Genomic DNA, 19,375 nt, shown 5'->3' with positions numbered 1-19,375 from the left:
CACAAAGCACTTGCAATGAAAACCTACGCCGGCGGCCTCCGGCGTAAGCCCGCGTAATTCAAAGGGGCGTGTGCCATTTAAATTAGGCACGCTCCCGCGCCGGACCTACTGCGCATGCTCTGTTCTGAAATTCCCGCCGTGCTTTGCGCGAACTGACGTCATTTTTTCGAACTGTGACATGTGTAGCGTACTTCCGTATTCCCGGACGTCTTACGCAAACGACGTGAATTTTTAAATTTCGACGCGGGAACGACGGCCATACTTTATACAGCACATACGTGTGCTGTGTAAAGTTGGGGCACCCAAAACGACAACTAACTTTGCGACGGGAAACTAGACTAGCAGCGACGTAGCGAACGCGAAAAACCGCTGTGGGTTGCCGTAACTCCTAATTTGCATACCCGACGCTGGTTTACGACGCAAACTCCCCCCAGCAGCGGCCGCGGTACTGCATCCTAAGATCCGACAGTGTAAAACAATTACACCTGTCGGATCTTAGGGATATCTATGCGTAACTGGTTCTATGAATCAGTCGCATAGATACTCTGAGAGATACGACGGAGTATCTGAGATACTCCGTCGTATCTCCGCTGTGAATCTGGGCCTCTGGGCCTAATAAGAGCATAGATTAGAACTTTAGTTGGAAAGGGCAAATTTGGGATTTTTTCTGCTTGACATACTGAGGAGGAACAGGAAGTGAGAAATTCAGACAAAGAAAACAAAGAAAAAAAAACTTTTAGAAGGGAAATCGAACCAACAATGCACTAGCTTAAAGGAACCTATTTAGAAAATAAAAAACAAACCTTTACAACCCCTTTAACTTTTTGCACTTATTTAACGTTTCTTCTGCTGTTTATCTGACATATTTTCGCAGAAATTTATATTTTGAAGTCTAAAAACGATCAAAAATGGATTTGCGTGCTAATATGTATATAAATAATTACAAATAATTTACAATAACATATCTGGATGCTCATGGATGATCAGCAATATTGTAAGTGGTTATTAGAAACGCATACTATTCGAATAATGTGATTCAGCATGATGTCTCCTTTTGGACGCGTTTTGAGTGCATAGAAAACCTCATAGTACCTGTTTCTTTGAGAGGAGTATAAATCTGAATTGTATAGTAGTAACATGGACCTTCGCTCTCTAGGGTGGCACGGATGGAAAGGGATGTCAACATGAAAAGGCATTTGATAGAGGATCTGAAAACCCGTCTGAAAATCTACCAGGAAAATCAAAGACCCAGCAAAGAAATGTTAGAAAATCTTGAAAGGAAGGTAATGTACTCTGTATACTTATTCCCCAAGCCTATTATTCACTAAATCACCTTGGAATGTAGTACAGTGCAATGCACGTGCAGCTTAATAATACCCCAGAGGTCAGCTAACATCTTCCCATGACAGGCATTTACTCGATAGCAAAATAACACATAATAAGGTTCAGAAAACTGTTGTTCTATGCACGATCATGTAAAAGATAAAATAGCTACATTTCTTGGCATACTATAATTTCCAGGATAGGTAGCACACAAACAATAATGTACATATCTGACAAACCAATTGACTCGGCTTTTGCGTATAGTTAGACATTTTAAGAAGAAATCCAGGAAGCAATATAACTATCTTAACTATCGCCTATGCTACTTCATTGGTAGCTTAAACTCGTATGTCTAGTTTGTGGCCAATAGCTTACATTGTGGCACAAAGCTCTTACTATTTTGTATTATTTAGTTAATATTCTCAGTTAACTCTCTAAACCATGGGTCTTCAAACTAACGGCCCTCCAATTGTTCTAGAACTACAATTCCCATCATGCCTACTCATGTCTGTGAATGTCAGAGTTTTACAATGTTTCATGGGACGTGTAGCTCCGCAACAGCTGGAGGGCCGTAGTTTGAAGATTCCTGCTCTAAACACTGTTGTATACCCTAATACTCTAAAGCCCTGTACACACGATCAGATATCTGATGGAATCTAATCACTTTCATTAGTCTTCCCTACACACCATCAGTCAAAAAATCTGATTGTGCCAAAATGTGGTGACGTACAACACTACGACGAGCCGAAAAAAATGAAGTTCAATGCTTCCAAGCATGCGTCGACTTGATTCCGAGCATGCATGTTTTTTTGACCGATGGAGTTGCATACAGACAATCAGATTTTTCTATTGTTTTTTTATCAATAGGAAAAATGTAAAACATGTTCTATTTTTTTACACTGATGGAAATAAAACCGATGGGGCCACACACGATCGGTTTGTCCGATGAAAACAGTCCATTGGTCTGTTTTCATCGGACAAACCGATCATGTGTGCGTGGCTTAATACACGTCTAGCAAACTTTGCATCATAAGCAAGGAATCCTGGTTTGCATATACTTTTTTTATCTAGCTGACTGAAGCAGTTGATAATATTGAGTATTATTTTTGCTCACCCTGCTGTCAGAATACAATGCCTCAGTGGGAGAGATTTCCCTATCCACCTTGAATGTGTGGATGGGGGAATTTGATCTTTTTTTTTTTTTTTTTTTTTTTTTTCAGCCCCACTAGTTAAACAGAAAAAAAAAAAGAATAATGTATGGGCTGCCTTAGGGTGTCTGCATTCAGAATGAATTAGTAAAGCAGACACCCGTGGACAGCAGAATTGTCAGTCTAGGGTAAGGAAGCATTGTACAAGCAGATTTAAACAGACTTGACTAACAAATTGAAGCTAACACTTTATAAGCCATTACAGCAAACTTTCTTTTGGAAAGACGTTTGTAAGTACCCCCTGTCAGTGTCAAATGGTTTGTCTTAATTTTCTAACTGCTACTTTGTCTGGACAGCTTAGTCTGTTAAAGCAGTATTAAACCCAAAAGCAAACATATATTGTACTGCAGCTTACCGATTTTTAGATATGATGGCTGCGTTAGTTTTCATTTTTAGTCTTTTTTCCCTTTATCTTTCACCTGGTAATCCAGCCAGCAAGTTTGTTGGTTTTCAACAGAACGAGCTCTCCAGCAAATGTAGCTAATTGTGTTGAGACAAACCTTTTGCCACTAACAGGGGTGCTTATAATCTGCTTTTATTTATGCATGTAAAACCCTTATCCCAAAAGAAAAGAACAATGTTGTTGTAACTGCTTGTGTAACTGCAGTAAGAGCTTTAGTTCTAAGAGAACTTTGAGATAGAGCTGTGGGACCATTAACAGATCTTTTTAATTAATCTCTTCTAACAGGATATGTTCCCCGTCACTGGCAGACAGCTAATTTTGTACCTATCTGTGAGAAGGGTAGCAAGGTATAAGCTGGCAATTTCAGGCCAGTGAGTTTAACATTAGTTGTAGTCAAGTTAATGGAATCCCTCCTGAAAAGAAGGATCATTGATGACTTTAAAAATACACAATTTGCTGGATCCAAAGCAGCATGCCTTTACTGAAGGCCGATCAGGTCAGACTAATCTGATAAAAAATTGTGATTACCGTATATACTCGAGTATAAGCCAAGTTTTTCAGCCCTTTTTTTAGGGCTGAAAATACCCCTCTCGGCTTATACTCGAGTCAAGGTACCTTGGGCGTCCATTTTTTTAAATTCAGTGTTCTGCCTATCACGGACGTTCTTGTCCGAGGAAGAAAGAACGTCCGTGATAGGCGGAACACTGAACACCGTGTCAAATGCCTATCGCGAATCGGGACAGGACCAGGATGAAGCCGTGAGTTTTAAAAAATGGACGCCAAGAATTTCAGGTATGCTGCAATGGGCACAGTGAGGTAATGGGGGCACAGTGAGGTTGGGCACAGTGAGGCATGCTAATGGGCATTGTTGACCCTCTTTTCCGCTTACAGTAGCTGCTGCATTCTCACACTAGGCTTATACTCGAGTCAATACGTGTTCCCAGTTTTTTGTGGTAAAATTAGGTGCCTCGGCTTATACTTGAGTATATACTGTATATTACCAATGTTTTGGACCAGGATGGTGCTGTGGCATATCTTGATTTCAGCAAGGCATTTCATACAGTTCCACATAATGGGAAAGGGTAGTTGATGCTTGGAATAAACTTCCAGCAGATAGTGAGACAGTCAACAGTAAATGGTTCAAACATGCTTGGGATAAACCTAGATCTATACTCATATACTATAACAAAAAGTTAACGAAAAAAAAAAATGTTTGTTTTGTGGGTTTAATACTGGTTTAATTCCTTACAACTTCCCCCTCCCCCTGTAATCCATATAGCAAAATACGTATCTTCAGCGCCTCTCCAGAGAGCGTCAATGTTCACTGCACAACTTTTGTACAAATAAAGTCTTACCCGGTGCGGTGGACCTGCTGCACGCCACTGCTTCATTTATTCCTAAAGCTGGGTTTGTACCCCCTGTGAGTGTGTACTTGCATCTTCCTTGGTGGAAATCACACAGTTTAAACATTTTGTGTAGCCAGAAAACATTGTTACTATTCTTGCTTCAGGGATATTTTCCCACTGTCAGAATACAATAACTCAGTGATGTGGATGGGGAAATTGGGTCATTTTTCAACCAGCGGGATGTTGGCACCCAAAGCCGACCTGTCCCTCGGCTCTCGGGTGCTGCCGCCGCCATCTTCTGTAAGGAAATCAGGAAGTGAAGCCTTGTGGCTTCACTTCCTGGTTCCCTACTACGCATGCGTGAGTCACGTTGCACAATCTGAATGGTTCCTGCTGTCTTCTGGGCCCTGAGTGACTCCCAGAAGACAGCGGGAGGCGACGGAGAAAGCATCGGACATGGCATAGATTTCCGTGAATATCTATACCCGGAAATGGCAGTAAATACCTGTATTAGACAGGTATCTGCTCCCCCCTCCCCTGAAAGGTGCCAAATGTGACACCGTAGGGGGGGAGGGTTCTAAAAAGCCGAAATTCAATTTTTGGGTGGAACTTCGCTTTAAGCTGGTGTTAATTAAGTAGCCTACCTTATTAAAATACTTACCTTCCTCGCTGTTCTAGCAATCCTCACTGTGCTATCCTGCCTGGCACTGCACAGCCTTTGAAACCAAAACATCCCAGCGGTTTCTTTTTAATACACATGTGCAATGCAGCCGCACTCGTTCCCTTGGGTGAGCTATACTGTTCTGGCAGCATATCTACTTCTCATGTCCTGTACCATATGCAATCTATAGCATGATAATGATAGTTTTGCAGCAGCGTGCATATACTAAATAATGGGCACCACATGTTTGCTCTCCAAACCATGCTTATTTTTATTTTGCTCTTCTGCAGGTTAAAGTAATGGCAGAGGAATGTTCTCACAAGAAGACAACACTTGATTCCTTGAAACAGAGATTAAATGTAGTCACCAAAGAGAAGTCACATTATGAGCAAATATACTACAAAATAAAGGAAGAACTAGAGAAAAAGGTATTTAGCTTTCCTAATGTATTTTACTATCTTCGCTTAAGAGGACCATTCATACAATGAGATGCAGCGATGAGCCTGCTTATGATGGCCCTGTTGTAAGGCAGCAAAGTCAACATTCTTTACTTGCTGCTTGCTGAGGTCAACTGGTCACTGCATAACTAAGTATTGTTCTAGCAGGCACTTGGGAAACGTGTATTGCTTGCTTTGAGAGAGGACCGATGGCAAAGAAGGACTGCAAACGAAAGATTAGCTACATACATGCAAAATAAATGGACAAAATAGAGGAAATAACCACTATTTATTTAATCTAGGGCTGAATCATTGTTGCCATCATCCCTGTTTTGTTCTAAATAAGCAATCTCTGAATTGGGACTTTTTTAAAGGCTACCAAACATAGCAATATCTAATAAAAAAGTATGATTTATTGAAACACAAGTAAAAAATTCCCACATTGGACAACTAAAAATAATTTTGTATACAAAACATGGAAATAAGAAGTGGTGATACCCCAACTTATAAGCTAATTAATTGTACTACAGCAATGACAATCAGAGAATTCTACTATAATTGAACACTCTTTATATGTATACATACTGTATGCATTGCATCATATCAAACATATACAGTTGTGTTTATAAGTTTACATACCCTGGCAGAAGTTCTGATTTCTTGGCCATTTTTCAGAGAGTATGAATGATAACACAAAAACTTTTCTTTCACTCATGGTTAGTGTTTGGCTAAAGCCATTTATTATCAAATGTGTTTACTCTTTTTAAATCATAATGACAACAGAAACTACACAAATGACCCTGATCAAATGTTTACATACCCTGGTGATTTTGTCCTGATAACATGCACACACGTTGACACAAAGGGGTTTGAATGGCTATTACGGGTAGCCATTCTCACTTGTGATCTGTTTGCTTGTTATTAGTGTGTGTGCATAAAAGGTCAATGAGTTTCTGGACTCCTGACAGATCCATGCATCTTTCATCCAATGCTGCACTGACGTTTCTGGATTGTGAGTCATAGGGAAAGCAAAAAAATTGTCAAAGGATCTGTGGGAAAAGGTAGTTGAACTGTTTAAAACAGGAAAGGGATATAAAAAGATATCCAAGGAATTGAGAATGCCAATTAGCAGTGTTAAAACTCTAATCAAGAAGTGGAAAATAAGGGGTTCTGTTGAAACCAAACCACGGTCAGGTAGACCAACTAAAATTTCAGCCACAACTGCCAGGAAAATTGTTTGGGATGCAAAGAAAAAACCACAAATAACTTCAGGTGAAATACAGGACTCTCTGAAAACATGTGTCTGTTTCAAGATGCACTTGAAAAAAGATGGGCTGCATGGTCGAGTTGCCAGAAGAAAGCCATTACTACGCAAATGGCACAAAGTATCGCGCTTACAATACGCCAAACAGCAGAGACAAGCCTCAAACCTTCTGGCACAAAGTCATTTGGAAGGATGAGACCAAAATTTTGCATTTTGGCCACAACCATAAATGCTTAATTTGGAGAGGAGTCAACAAGGCCTATCATGAATGTTACGCCATTCCTACTGTGAAACACGTAGGTAGATCGCTGATGTTTTGGGGATGTGTGAGCTACAAAGGCACAGGAAATTTGGTCAAAATTGATGGCAAGATGAATGCAGTATGTTATCAAAAAATACTGGACACTTGTTTTGTATACAAAAAAAATGTTAATTGCCCCATGTGGTTCAATAAATCATACTTGTTTATAATATATTTTTATGTTTGGTTGTCTTTAAAAAAGTCCCAATTCAGAGATTGCTTATGTACAAATAGAGGAAATACCCTACCTTTCATTGTGTAGATCAAGGAAAATGTTGTAGCTTACACAAAAGAAATACTCGAACAATTTAGATTTATTTTTTTCAATACTTTATTAGCCACTTTATACTCCAGTTTTTCTCCTCTACACATAGCTAGCAGCTGGCAAAAAATGCTTCAGATGATTCAATCTAATCGCAGTCCCATAACAGTGTTATTTACGTGAACTAAGGTTTATTTTGCACAGAGGTGCTTACTTTTCGTATCTCAATCCCTGTTCTTCATTAAACTTTTATGAAATCACTTTTAGGACATGCTAAAAAAGCATTCTGTTGTGTTATATAAAGATAGAAAAATATTTTGAAATTCATAAATTTTAGGTTTCATTATTGAAATAAGATTGAAGTGCATTTTAAAGAGAAACAGGACATAAACAAACTTGTGTGTTACAGAATGTAAAAGTCAGCGACTTGGAAGGAAAAATGGTTGAAGCTGAACGTGCCATATCTGAACTGGAAGTTGCTGCTAAACAACAACTTCACAACTTAGCAATGCAGAGTGAACAAGCCATGGAGGTGATGCAGAATAAATTGTTACATGACAATAGAAAGATTGGAGAATTCGAAACATTTATAAAGGTATGAGTTTTAGGGAAATGCATTGCTTGCTTTTCTTTTTTTTTTTTTCATTCCTTTTTTTTTTTTTTTTTTTTTACTTGAAATCATAACAATTTCAGAATTGTGTCAGATACATTGGAACTGGGAAAAGCTAATTATATATTTTTGTATGTGTTTTTCCCAGATTTCTTGTTCTGAGTTTTATACACCAGCTCAGTGGTTCTATTGACGGGAACTGAAGCTCATGATTTCATTAAATGGCAGTATCTTCATAATTTATAGAAAATAATTGTGTCAATTACTCTCCCAGATCCCATTCTGTGCAGAGATTTTTCTGCACCAGAGTACTGAGAGTGATCATCACTGGAGCAGTTTATAACAGAACAGTGAACTCTTTAAACACATCCCTATGACTAAGTTCTCGGGGGTGTGGCGTGAAACACGTTGGGGGCGTGGCCTGGTCAGAGTTCAGGATGAGATTGCCACTCCATTCATCGCAGCAGGACACCATAGATGTGCGACTCCCAGGGGTCATCCTTTCCTTGAACTCTTCAAACACACACAGTAACCTCCATCATGTGTTTTTACAGAAACACACACCAATTACAGCAGCCACTTTTGCATTCCTTTAGGTAGTGTCTGTAACACTCAATGCCACACCTAGAGGGGAGTGTAACAGTTTTAAACCACAGTAGCCCTTCAAAGACAAAACATAATTTTTTTGCTGATAACAGAATTCAGCATAACAGTTTTTAGATGTCCGCTTAATGAAAGAGAACAAAAATAGTGCAAAAAAAAAACGCTACAGAACAAATATTACAAACCTGACAGTAAGCAACATCAAAGTAAACAGAATTAAAGATAAAAATAACAAAGTGCGTCCAGTTTTTGGTCCTATGCAGGGTACAATTGGCTTGCAGAGTAAGTTAAAACTGATGTGTCAGAGTCACTGGCTCTCAGAAACATGACTCTCGGTATCCTTAGTGGTTTCCATGTCAAGTGAGATCCATGAACACCAAATACAGCCATCTTTTCTGGTCCCTGGGGAGGAGGTTTGCAGAATTGACAGTTGACAAATTGGTTTGACAGACAAAACCAATCAAATGATCTAAGGGTGTGCTGAGGGGGCGTGAGTATTTCTCTTTCGTTCATGGACGGACACAGCCTTAATCTTGACAAAGTGGGTATTGGCCTTCCTTTAGGAGTGAGTAGGCAGAAAGTGTTAACAATTTCAAAGCTGAACAGCCCTGCCCAGGGGGTGGTCCTACTGGCTATATCCCCTCAGCCTGTACCAAGCAGCTCCGTTTTGTCTGCCTAGTTAAGGAGAAGACACTGGCCCATATTCTCTCTAAAAATCCGCGGGCTGCGCTTAAGGCACTTACACTCCGCTGTCCCAAATTACAGGAGCAAGTGTTGTATTCCCCAAACACTTGCTCCGTAAGTTGGGACGGCGGAGTGTAAATGCCCCGGCGTAGCCTGGCGGATCTCCAAGGGGGCGGCTTGTATTCAAATTAAGCGCGCCCCCGATTCTAATGAACTGCGCATGCGCCGGGCTTCAAAAAGCCCAGTGCGCATGCTCCAGTTCTCGGCGGAAAACGTCAATGACGCTGACGTGTGCGTCATTGACGTAAAGTCGTATTCAAGAACGACTTAGTAAAACGACGTACCCGACGAAAAAACACGACGCGGACCCGACGCCATCCGTAACATGGCCTACGTGGGGCTTGCGGAAACTTACTCCTCATATAGCAGGAGTAAGTTTCCGCTTACGCAAACGACGTTGGCGACGGTTACGCAACGCAAACTTGTTCGGGAATCGGCGTAGAAGGATCATTTGCATACGCAAATGAGTCCTTCACGTAAATGCCATCTAGCGGCGGCCGGCGTCATTACATTTAAGATCCGCCAGTGTAAGTGACTTACAGATGGCGGATCTTAAGTGTAACTATGCGAAAATGATTCTAAGAATCAGTCGCATAGATACACGGGCCAAAAAAGGGAGATACGATGGAGTATCCTGAGATACTTCATCCTAACTTCTATGAGAATATGGCCCATAGCCCATAGGCCTGGAGGCTTTATTTCAAATTCATTTTTTGATTTTTTTGGGGGGTTTTATTTTTTTCCTGTGATTTTCGAGCAACTGCCGAGCATGTGCCGACCATAGCTATGCACTGAGTCGTCCACGACAGGCCCGTTGCTCTACGGGTGGCCAGTGAGCTATACGCTCCAGGGCACGCATATGACCGGTCTATAGGGCCAAGTCGCAGCAGCTGGGCCGACAGTCACCACCGTCACCATGCAGGAGATGGCCTGTCTAGGATGCTTCCAGCACAACTTTCAGGAAGGGTAAGTAGTAATCCCCTGCTTCGGCAGACAGAGCTGGGCATGCCTGGAGAGGTGAGTAAAGGGCTCTATCCCCCTTCTCCCCCCCCCTCCCTTCCCTCCTCCCTAGGCTCTCTGAGCTAGCTGCTGGGGCAGGGGTTCCCCTGGGGAGCTTCACCTGGGGAACCATAAGTCACGCACTAAATCGGTGTATAAGCTGCATAAGAGATTCTGCTTACCTGTGTGTCCTACTCCATGCTGTTGGCGGCCATTTTTGCTGTGATCCATGCTTTATTGCTTTACTTGCACTGGCGGCCATGTTCTTGTGGCTGCATTGTATTGGCCTCTACGGATGCTCGGCGGCCATGTTTTTGGTGATTCCTGCTGTGTGTACTGACTGTTGTATTTACTCTGCTGCACTGTGGCTTTCTGCTAGCGGGCGCTCGGCAGCCTCCGCATATTTGCTCCAGGCTCCCAGATACGGCGGCGCTGTGAACGATTGTTGTTTACTGTGGCCGCGCTGGGTAGGCCTCTAGCTGCCGCTTGGTGGCCATTTTGCTGTAGATCCCACAATCATCTATGCTGGCGGCCATGCTTTGGTGGCCCACTCGCTTTTGGCCTCTAGTGTCAGATAGGTGGGCCATTTTACCATCAATCAGACCATTTAAAAACAGCCAGATATATGCAATTTGCGGTCGGGGAAGACCACTATCATTTTGTGGCTCTCCCCTTTGGCCTGGCATCGCTATCATGGGCTACTTGGATGACCTGCTTCTGAGGGCCGCTTCAGTCTCAGAATTAGAAATTAGTCTATAACCTGTCAAACCCTCCGACACTTTGGTTGGGTACTGAACATTCAGAAGTCCGTAATGGTACCGACTCAACACCTAGTATATCTGTGGTTGATTCTGGACTCCTCAGAGGAAAAGTTTTTTTTTTTTTCCGCTGTGGTGCGGCAGTTGACATCCCAGAAATGATCGTCACTCTGCTTTTGCATGCGAGTACTGGGCCTCATGGTGGCCTCCTTCGAGGCGGTACCATATGCGCAATCTCACACGCGAGTGCTACAGAAGGAAATTCTGTCCAGATGGGACAAGCACCCATCATCCCTGGATTATCAAATCCGGGTGAGCCACCTGGTCAGGACCTCCCTTGTTTGGTGGCTGACCTCACCGGCACTTCTGTCCGGGAAATCGTTCCTTCCTTTTCACTGGATAGTCATCACGATGGATGCCGACCTTACCGGTTGGGGGGGGGGGGGAGTCTGGAGGTTCAGTCGACCCATGGTCGCTGGTCTCCGGAGGATTCCCGATTGCCGATCAATGTCCTGGAACTTCGAGCGATCAGGCTGTGCCTCTCCACATCTCAGAGGCTACAGGGGCATCCAGTCAGGATCACGCCACGGCAGTGGCATATGCTGACCATCAAGGAGGAACAAGAAGCTCATCTGCAGCGTCAGAGGTCGCTCACATCCTAAGGTGGGCAGAAAGGAACGTGCCGGCCATATACATTCCGGGCGTAGAAAACTAGCAGGCGGACTACCTGAGTCGCCAGATGCTGGAGCAAGAAGCATGATCTCTACACCCGGATGTGTTTCAGCTCCTTTGCTCAAGATGGGGTACGCCAGACGTAGATCTCCTGGCGTCTCAACTCAATCAGAAGGGATTGAGGTTTGTGGCCAGGTCAAGAGACCCGTGGGCAGATGTGTTGGTAGCACTGTGGAGTTAGTACCGGCTAACCTATGCCTTCCCTCCTCCAAAGCTCCTTCCTCATCTGCTTCGCAGAGTGGAGACAAAGGGGATTCAAATTATCCTAATTGCTCCGGATTGGCCATGGCGTCCGTGGTACGCCGACATAGTGTGTCTAGTAGCAGACGTCCCTTGGCCTCTACCACTAGGAAAGGACCTGCGGTCCCATATGCCATTCTGTTTTACAGTCACTGGCTTAACGGCAGGGCTTTTGAGAGCCAGGTGCTAAAAGACCGGGGCCTGTCAGACTCTGTGATCTCTACCATGAGGGGTGCTCGGAAATCGTCCTCCAGGAAGATTTACCATCGGGCTTGGAAGACCTACATATCCATTCGTGAGGAAATGAGGTGACATCCGTGTGCTTATTTGGTTCCCAGAGTTCCCACGCTGGTCCGCCCCAGCGTGGGGCGGACCAAAAATTTGCTTTAAGTACAATTAGGGGGCAGATTTCTGTCCTGGCTGTCCTTTTTCAATGACCCCTGGCAGCTCACTCTCTAGTGAGAACGTTTGTACAGGGGGTTTGGCATGCGGTCCGTCCTCCACTACCTCCGTGGGGATTTTTGAATAGCAGACGTCCCTTGGCGTCTACCGCTACGAGAGTACCTGCTGTCACAAGGTCCCATACGTCATCCTGCTTTACAGTCAATGGCCTTAACAGCATGGCCTCTAGGTGCCTAGAAACCACCATTTGAGAACATTAGGGAAGTTCCCTTGTTGACACTTTTTCAGAAAGTGGTCCTTTTGGTGGTTGTTATGTCAATCAAGATGGGTTCTGAGCTGGCAGCCTTGTCATGAAAGGCTCCCTATCTGATCTTCCACAAGGATAAGGTGGTTCTGCGTCCGCAGCCTTCTTTTCTTCCTAAGGTCATTTCGACCTTCCATCTCAAGGAAGACATTGTACTGCCATCCTTGTGTCCTCATTCGTTGAATCCTAAGACGACGTGGCATTCCTTGGACGTTGTCCGAGCTCCGAGAGTATACTTGTCTGAGTCTGAACTCAACTGCAACGGAGCAGTAACACTGTTTGTTTCGGTGGCTGGCCCAAGAAGGGCCCAGCGGTCTCACCGGCCACCATTTCAAGTTGGATCCGACAGAACGTGATCAGGCTTACGCCATAAAGGGTCGGGCACCTCCCTGTCACGATGCATTCAACCAGGGCAATAGGTGCCTCTTGGGCTTTCTGACATCAAGCGTCTGTTTCCCAGGTGTGTAAAGCGGATGTGAGTGCATCTTCGGATGCTTCTTCGGCCGCAAAGTTTTGCAGGCGGCTGTTAAGAGTTACAACAAAGCTCTGTTTTGTTTTGGGGTGAAGTTTAATTGTATGCTATTCCCACCCCTCATTTTAACACTGCTTTGGGACGTCCTACTTTGTCAAGATTAAGGCTGTGTCCGTCCATGAACGAAAGAGAAAATAGGATTTTATACTCACCGTAAAATCCTTTTCTCTGAGTTCATGGACAGACACAGCACCCACCCCTCTTTTTTTAAATTTGTACTGCTTGTTACAAACTGAGCTGCTTGGTGCAGGCTGAGGGGATATAGCCAGTAGGACCGCCCTCTGGGCGGGGCTGTTCAGCTTTGAAGTTGTTAACACTTTCTGCCTTGTCACTCCTAAAGGAAGGCTAATACCCACTTTGTCAAGATTAAGGCTGTGTCCGTCCATGAACTCAGAGAAAAGGATTTTGTGGTGAGTATAAAATCCTATTTTTTTGTGCTTCCTTGGACACCCTTATTCCCAATTATTCAAAATACATCTGTACTTAGCTGGTCGATGTTTTTTCAAACGGCCAAAATATTATTGAACAGAAGGAAATTATATTTGTTGGAGACCATGATTGGACTATTTTGAAGGCAGTACTGTTGCTGCTTAGATAACTTTAAGGCAAAAAAATGAGTTTAGGCGCCAAACGCTTCTAAACGCGGTAACCCACGTTTAGCAGCATTTCGTTTATACGCGTTTTTCATTTTTGGCCATTTATAAAAATAAAAAAAAGTTTTTATTTTTTGAAACGCTTCTAAATGCAAACGCAGCAAAATGCGGCACGTAAACGCAGAAAACAGGACGTTTTAAACATGGGTTACTATTTGGCAGGTTAAATCATTAAGGAGCAGTTGTAAAACCGTCCCATGTACATGAAGCCATACACTGCCAACTGATTTTCTTGTGTGTTTTGTGTGCTGTTGTCATGAAATTATTATAATTTTTTATTTTTTTAAACATTGCCAAGAGTGGTTTTGAAGCATCTAAGGCCCCTTTCACACAGACGGATAGAATGGTGCATTTAACTGCGGATTTTACCACAGCTAGAAGTACACACTGCTTTCCTATGACACCCTTCACACACTACGGTTACCTGCAGTTTTGTTACCCACGGTTTTGTGCGGATAGAAAAAATAGTACTGAATGCGTCCATCTGCGATGTCCCGCAGCTATCGGCACATAACCGCAGGTAACCGTGTCAGCTGCATTTGGTATGAATCTTGAGGGAGAACTCCACGACAAATTTTAAATAAAAAACTGACATGGGTTCCCCCTCCAAGAGCATACCAGGCCCTTGGGTCTGCTATGGACTTTAAGGGGAACCCCCGTTCGCCGAAAAAACGTCGTCGGGGTCCCCCCAAAATGCATACCAGACCCGTATCCGAGCACGCAGCCTGGCGGGTCAGGAAAGGGGGTGGGGACGAGCGAGCACCTCCCCTCCTCAACCGTGCCAGGCCGCATGCCCTCAACATGGAGAGGTAGGTGCTTTGGCCCCTGTGGCCCCCCCGCCCCAAAGCACCCTGTCCCCATGTTGATGAGGACAGGGCCTCCTCCCGACAACCCTGGCCGTTGGTTTCGGGGTCTGCGGGGGGGAGCTTATCGGAATCCGGGAGCCCACTTTATGTATGGCGGAATCACCTGGCGGGAAAAAAATGTAAAAAAAACACACTACACAGGGTTTTTAAAGTAATTTATTAGTCGGCTCCGGGGGCGTTCTGCCAGGGCCCCCACTTTCTTCTTTTAAGCTCTTTTACGAGCGGGGGCCCTCGGGCTCCTTCGACGTCTTCTGCCAGGGGGGTCCCAATCTTTACCGCTGTCTGGTTCTCTTCCGCCGGGGGGGGGGCGCTTTCTTCTTTACCTCTTTTACGAGCGCCCCCCCCCCCCCGGGCTTCTGAGACGTCTTCTGCCGGGGGGGGGTCCCGGTCTTCACCGCCGTCTGGTTCTCTTCCGCCGGGGGCCCCCCCGCTCTCTTCTTTAGCTCTTTTACGAGCGGGGGGCCCCCGGGCTTCTGTCGCCTCCTTCCGCTGTAATGGCGTGTGTGTGGCCCGCACCGATTTATATAGGCCTCTTATGATGTCACAGTCCCATCATGCTCTGGGTGGTGACACTATAAGGGGGCGGGGTCACTGGGTGATATCGGCCCTTTTATGTCGTCGCCACGTGGAGCATGATGGGACTGTGATGTCATAAGAGGCTTATATAAATCGGTGCGAGCCGCGCACACAGCATTACAGCGGCAGAAAGCGACGTGTCAACATCGAAGAAGGCAGAAGGCGACAGAGCTAAAGAAGAAAATGCCGGGACCCCCCCCCCCCAGCAGAAGACGTCAAAGAAGGCCGGGGGGCACTCGTAAAAGAGCTAAAGAAGAAAGTGCCCCCCCCCCCTGGCGGAAGAGAACCAGACGGCGGTGATGACCGGAACCCCCCCATACTCATTCACCTAGGGTGGGGGCCAGGATCTGGGGGGCCCCTTATTAAAGGGGGCTCCCGGATTCCGATAAACTCCCCACCCGCAAACCCCGACAATCAACAGCCAGGGTTGTCGGGAAGAGGCCCTGTCCTCATCAACATGGGGACATGATGCTTTGGGGTGGGGGGCCGCAGGGCACGCCCTGCCCCAAAGCACCTACCTCCCTGTGTTGAGGGCATTCGGCCTGGCACGGTTGAGGAAGGGGGGCCGCTCGCTCGTCCCCACCCCCTTTCGTGACCGGCCGAGCTGCATGCTCGGATACGGGTCTTGTATGGATTTTAGGGGGACCCTCACATCGTTTTTTTCGGCGTACGGAGGTTCCCCTTAAAATCCATAGCAGACCCAAGGGCCTGGTATGCTCTTGGAGGGGGAACCCATGCGAGGGTATTTATTTGAAATTTGGTGTGGAATTCCCCCTCAATATTCATACCAGACAAAGTGCTTGGTATTGGCAGGGATCCCCGTTCAATATCGTGCCGCGGCTCAACGCAACCGCAGCTAATCGCACTGTACAAATGCAGCTGACTGCTGTGCCTGGAAGCTTGAATTTGAGCAAAACATAAACAAGCTTTTATCTGCGGCAAAACAGCTTATCGACCAGCGCCTTGTATAAATGGTGACTGGTAGAACTGGATTTTAAACACAGTCCCGGGTTGCTATAGCAGTCAGGACTTGTGCTTAAATTTGTTGAAGCTGGCAATAGGCTTTCAGGTGGAAGTGATTTCAGTAGATTTACAGCCAATTAAACACTTCCACAGCATGCCAAACGTACCGCCCCCCTCACCTGACTGACTTTGCCATGTATCCTGGGTTCCACTGTCCCACCTACAGACCTGGCAGTGACATGGTGGGTTTTGGCAGATGGAGCGGAGGAATTTCAGAAAACATAGGTCCCTTTCTGTCTGGAAAAGAAACAAATGGAGCACAATCTGTGCTCCATTAAATTCACAGGAGGCTAGGGGAAGCATATTAGACCCCCAATGTCTCAGTAAAGAGAAGCGGTCATTACAGTATTCTTTCACATTGGGGGCAAGGTTAAGTGTAAAAAACATAATAAATAAAAAAAGAAAACCCACCCAAGGACTCAAGAACATAAACTCATGCAGATGTGCACCTGCGTATATACATATTAAAAAAAAAAAAAAAAAAAAAAAGGATTTGCTATATTTTACATATCGCCACAAATGTTGATGTGAGAGAAATAATTATAAGACCATCATTCATAGTTGACTCTAAACTGAAAAGCTGTAAAGACTTTTAAGGCTTCTCATATGGATAATTTTAGGTGCTGAAGTTTGTAGCTTTTTCATGGGCACAAGCTGTGTTAAAGCTTTATATGTTTGGTATACTCATTGCAACCTCATCTTTTATATTTTACCAAAGTACTTGGATAATATATTGCTTTGTGTGCGTTAAATTACTGTGTGTGTTTTTTTTTTGTTTTTTTTTTTACTGAAAACGTGTTTGATATTATGTGACTTAAAACATTGCAACTATTAACATTTTATTCTCCAAGGTCTCTGTCTCTCAGTCTTTGACTGATTTTCAGTATGCCTTTGCCATGAAAAAATGGCTCAAGAAACAGACCTTAAACCAGGTCCTAAATGCAGCCAGTGTGCAGCCACCACCATAGTTAAAGTGGATGTAAACCCACTCGTATCCTTTCTACTACTACTGCCATAGCGCTGATCTACAAGGATATACCGCACATGCCTCCTGCATGTATCCTTGCCTGTCAAATGTCTCCCCTCTGTCTGTTATAAGAAATGAAAAACTGCAGATTCTGTGGGTGGGTCTGTTGTCTGGAGCTCGTGGGTGGAGTCGTGATGTCAGTAGACTCCCCGCCCACCTCTACACTCCCCTTACAGTAAATTCTGCTATGATCACTAACATCCAGTCAAAATCCAGAAAAGTAACCACATGACTTCAGAAAAGGAGTGGGGTGGGAATTAAAAAAATAATGCCTGTCTCAGGCTAGTGCATGAGATATGTAAATAACCTGTCATTCACAGCAAGGGGGAAGAACGGACAAAAGTTTGTCCATTTATCTCACTGAAAAAAGAAAAGAGGATTGCTCAGAGCTGGATTAACTGTTTGTGGCAAGACTGGGCACAGATGATAGGAAATCTTAAACTCTACATTGTGACATAAAAAAAATCGGGTTTACATCCACTTTAATGTCTGCACAAACTGCTGCCCTGTGAAGAAACTGAACTTATTTATTGTTGTAAATTGGTGCTGTATATGTGTAGAATAAAAACTTAAAGTGACCCTGTCACAGGGTCAACATATATACAGTAGATGCAAAGGTTCTAGCCTAAGAAGAAAGCTGCTTAATACATATATCTGCACGCTGTTCCATTTGTTAAAATATCACCTTGTAGCAGAGCTCCTAAAGCTGATCCAATTTGATTTCTCAGGTTGGTCAAATAGCAAGTTCCCCTACTGGTCGCCGTGGTTCATCCTGGTGATCTCTAGTCAATGCAGGACACAGTAGGGACGTAAGGGATGGCGGGAGGAACCATAGCAGCCAGCAGGGGACATGATATTCCACACACCCAGAAGTTTTAGCAAACAGGTCGATGCACAGGTACTGTATGTATACCGCTGTTTTCTTTTCAGGTTGGTGTCTTTGTAACTTTATTTATCTGTTGACAGAGCCATTTTAAATAATACAACATTCTTACTACTGGAAAACTAGACTATATGCATTTAGTTATGATAAATGCAGCACTATTCCTTTTAAGCTACTTACAAGCCATTGAGTACATTTATACTTACCTTTGGAAAGATTTGCCTTCCTTGATGCTTGTGCTGCCGCTCATCAGGTGTTCTCTCCTTCCTTTGCTTCTCATGCTGTCAGTCTGGATTGACTCCCAATAACATGGAACAAACACTCCTCTAAAACAGAGCACATATCAGTAGCTACATGAGTCGTTAGCAAACTTCCCAGCACTGGATCACATCAATGCTAATTATTTCCATCCAAATTTAAATGCAACATTACAGCTTTAGTATCACTGAAGTCACTATATGGCCTCAAGCACTAAATTAAAGTATGCAATTTGGTAGCATAGGGTTTTTATTGAATGTAGCAGTCCTTTTTATAAATGGTGCATAGTTAAACTGAGATATACATTTTCTGCGAGTGCTTTGAGGGCAAAGTTGTATTTAACCTTATGTTTTTTAATTATATTTACATTCCCATTGTTTTAAATCATTCAAATGTTGATGCTACAGAGCAAGTGAGCTGTCCAGGTTGATGTACTGGGAGGTATCAGTACTGAGAAATCTCGAACTGGGAGGTTGTATATAAATATGATTGACTGTGGCACGCCAGGCACACTCATTCTACTCCTTGCCATCCCACTCTTCGACTGGGAACAACTTTGTTTCTTCAGCATTATTAATGCCAGTGTTTTATACAGTTAGATCACTGACATATTACAACAAGGTTAATAGAGAGGCATAGACAGGATTATTAGCATAGAAAATATTAGGTGCATAAATGCAGACTGGCATGTGAATCAGTACATGCCCTTGAGGGCTTAGCGTTCACCAGTACAAAACCTGCTGGAAGTGATGCTTTACAATATGGAAGCCAACTGGGCTATACTTTGCTTTTTAGGCAAACAATTGCTGAATTAGTTGGAAATGCAGTTCTGAAAGTATTTTTTTTAGTAGAGAGAGAGTTTGCAAATAGTTCTATAGACCCCAAAGGACCTGAGTTATCAGTCATCGGTCCACTGTGCTTTGATGAATTTTAGACACTTTCTCTGTAATAATAAGAACA

General features: G+C 43.9%; 1 protein-coding gene across 3 annotated transcripts in view; it reads left to right on the top strand.

Moving 5' to 3' along the window:
• CNTLN (centlein) overlaps positions 1–19,375 on the top strand; it is a 424,230-nt gene that overhangs the window by 356,677 nt on the left and 48,178 nt on the right. For all 3 annotated transcript variants that reach the window (XM_040360158.1, XM_040360150.1, XM_040360168.1), the window contains 3 exons: positions 1,157–1,283; positions 5,232–5,369; positions 7,615–7,800. In XM_040360158.1, coding sequence (XP_040216092.1) covers positions 1,157–1,283; positions 5,232–5,369; positions 7,615–7,800 — 451 coding nt within the window. The remainder of the gene's footprint in view (positions 1–1,156; positions 1,284–5,231; positions 5,370–7,614; positions 7,801–19,375) is intronic.

This window comes from Rana temporaria, chromosome 1 (assembly GCF_905171775.1).
Source record: "Rana temporaria chromosome 1, aRanTem1.1, whole genome shotgun sequence".
Classification (NCBI taxonomy): domain Eukaryota; kingdom Metazoa; phylum Chordata; class Amphibia; order Anura; family Ranidae; genus Rana; species Rana temporaria.
The sequence above is the reverse complement of the archived record's forward strand: the minus strand, read 5'-3'. Positions and strand labels throughout refer to the sequence as shown.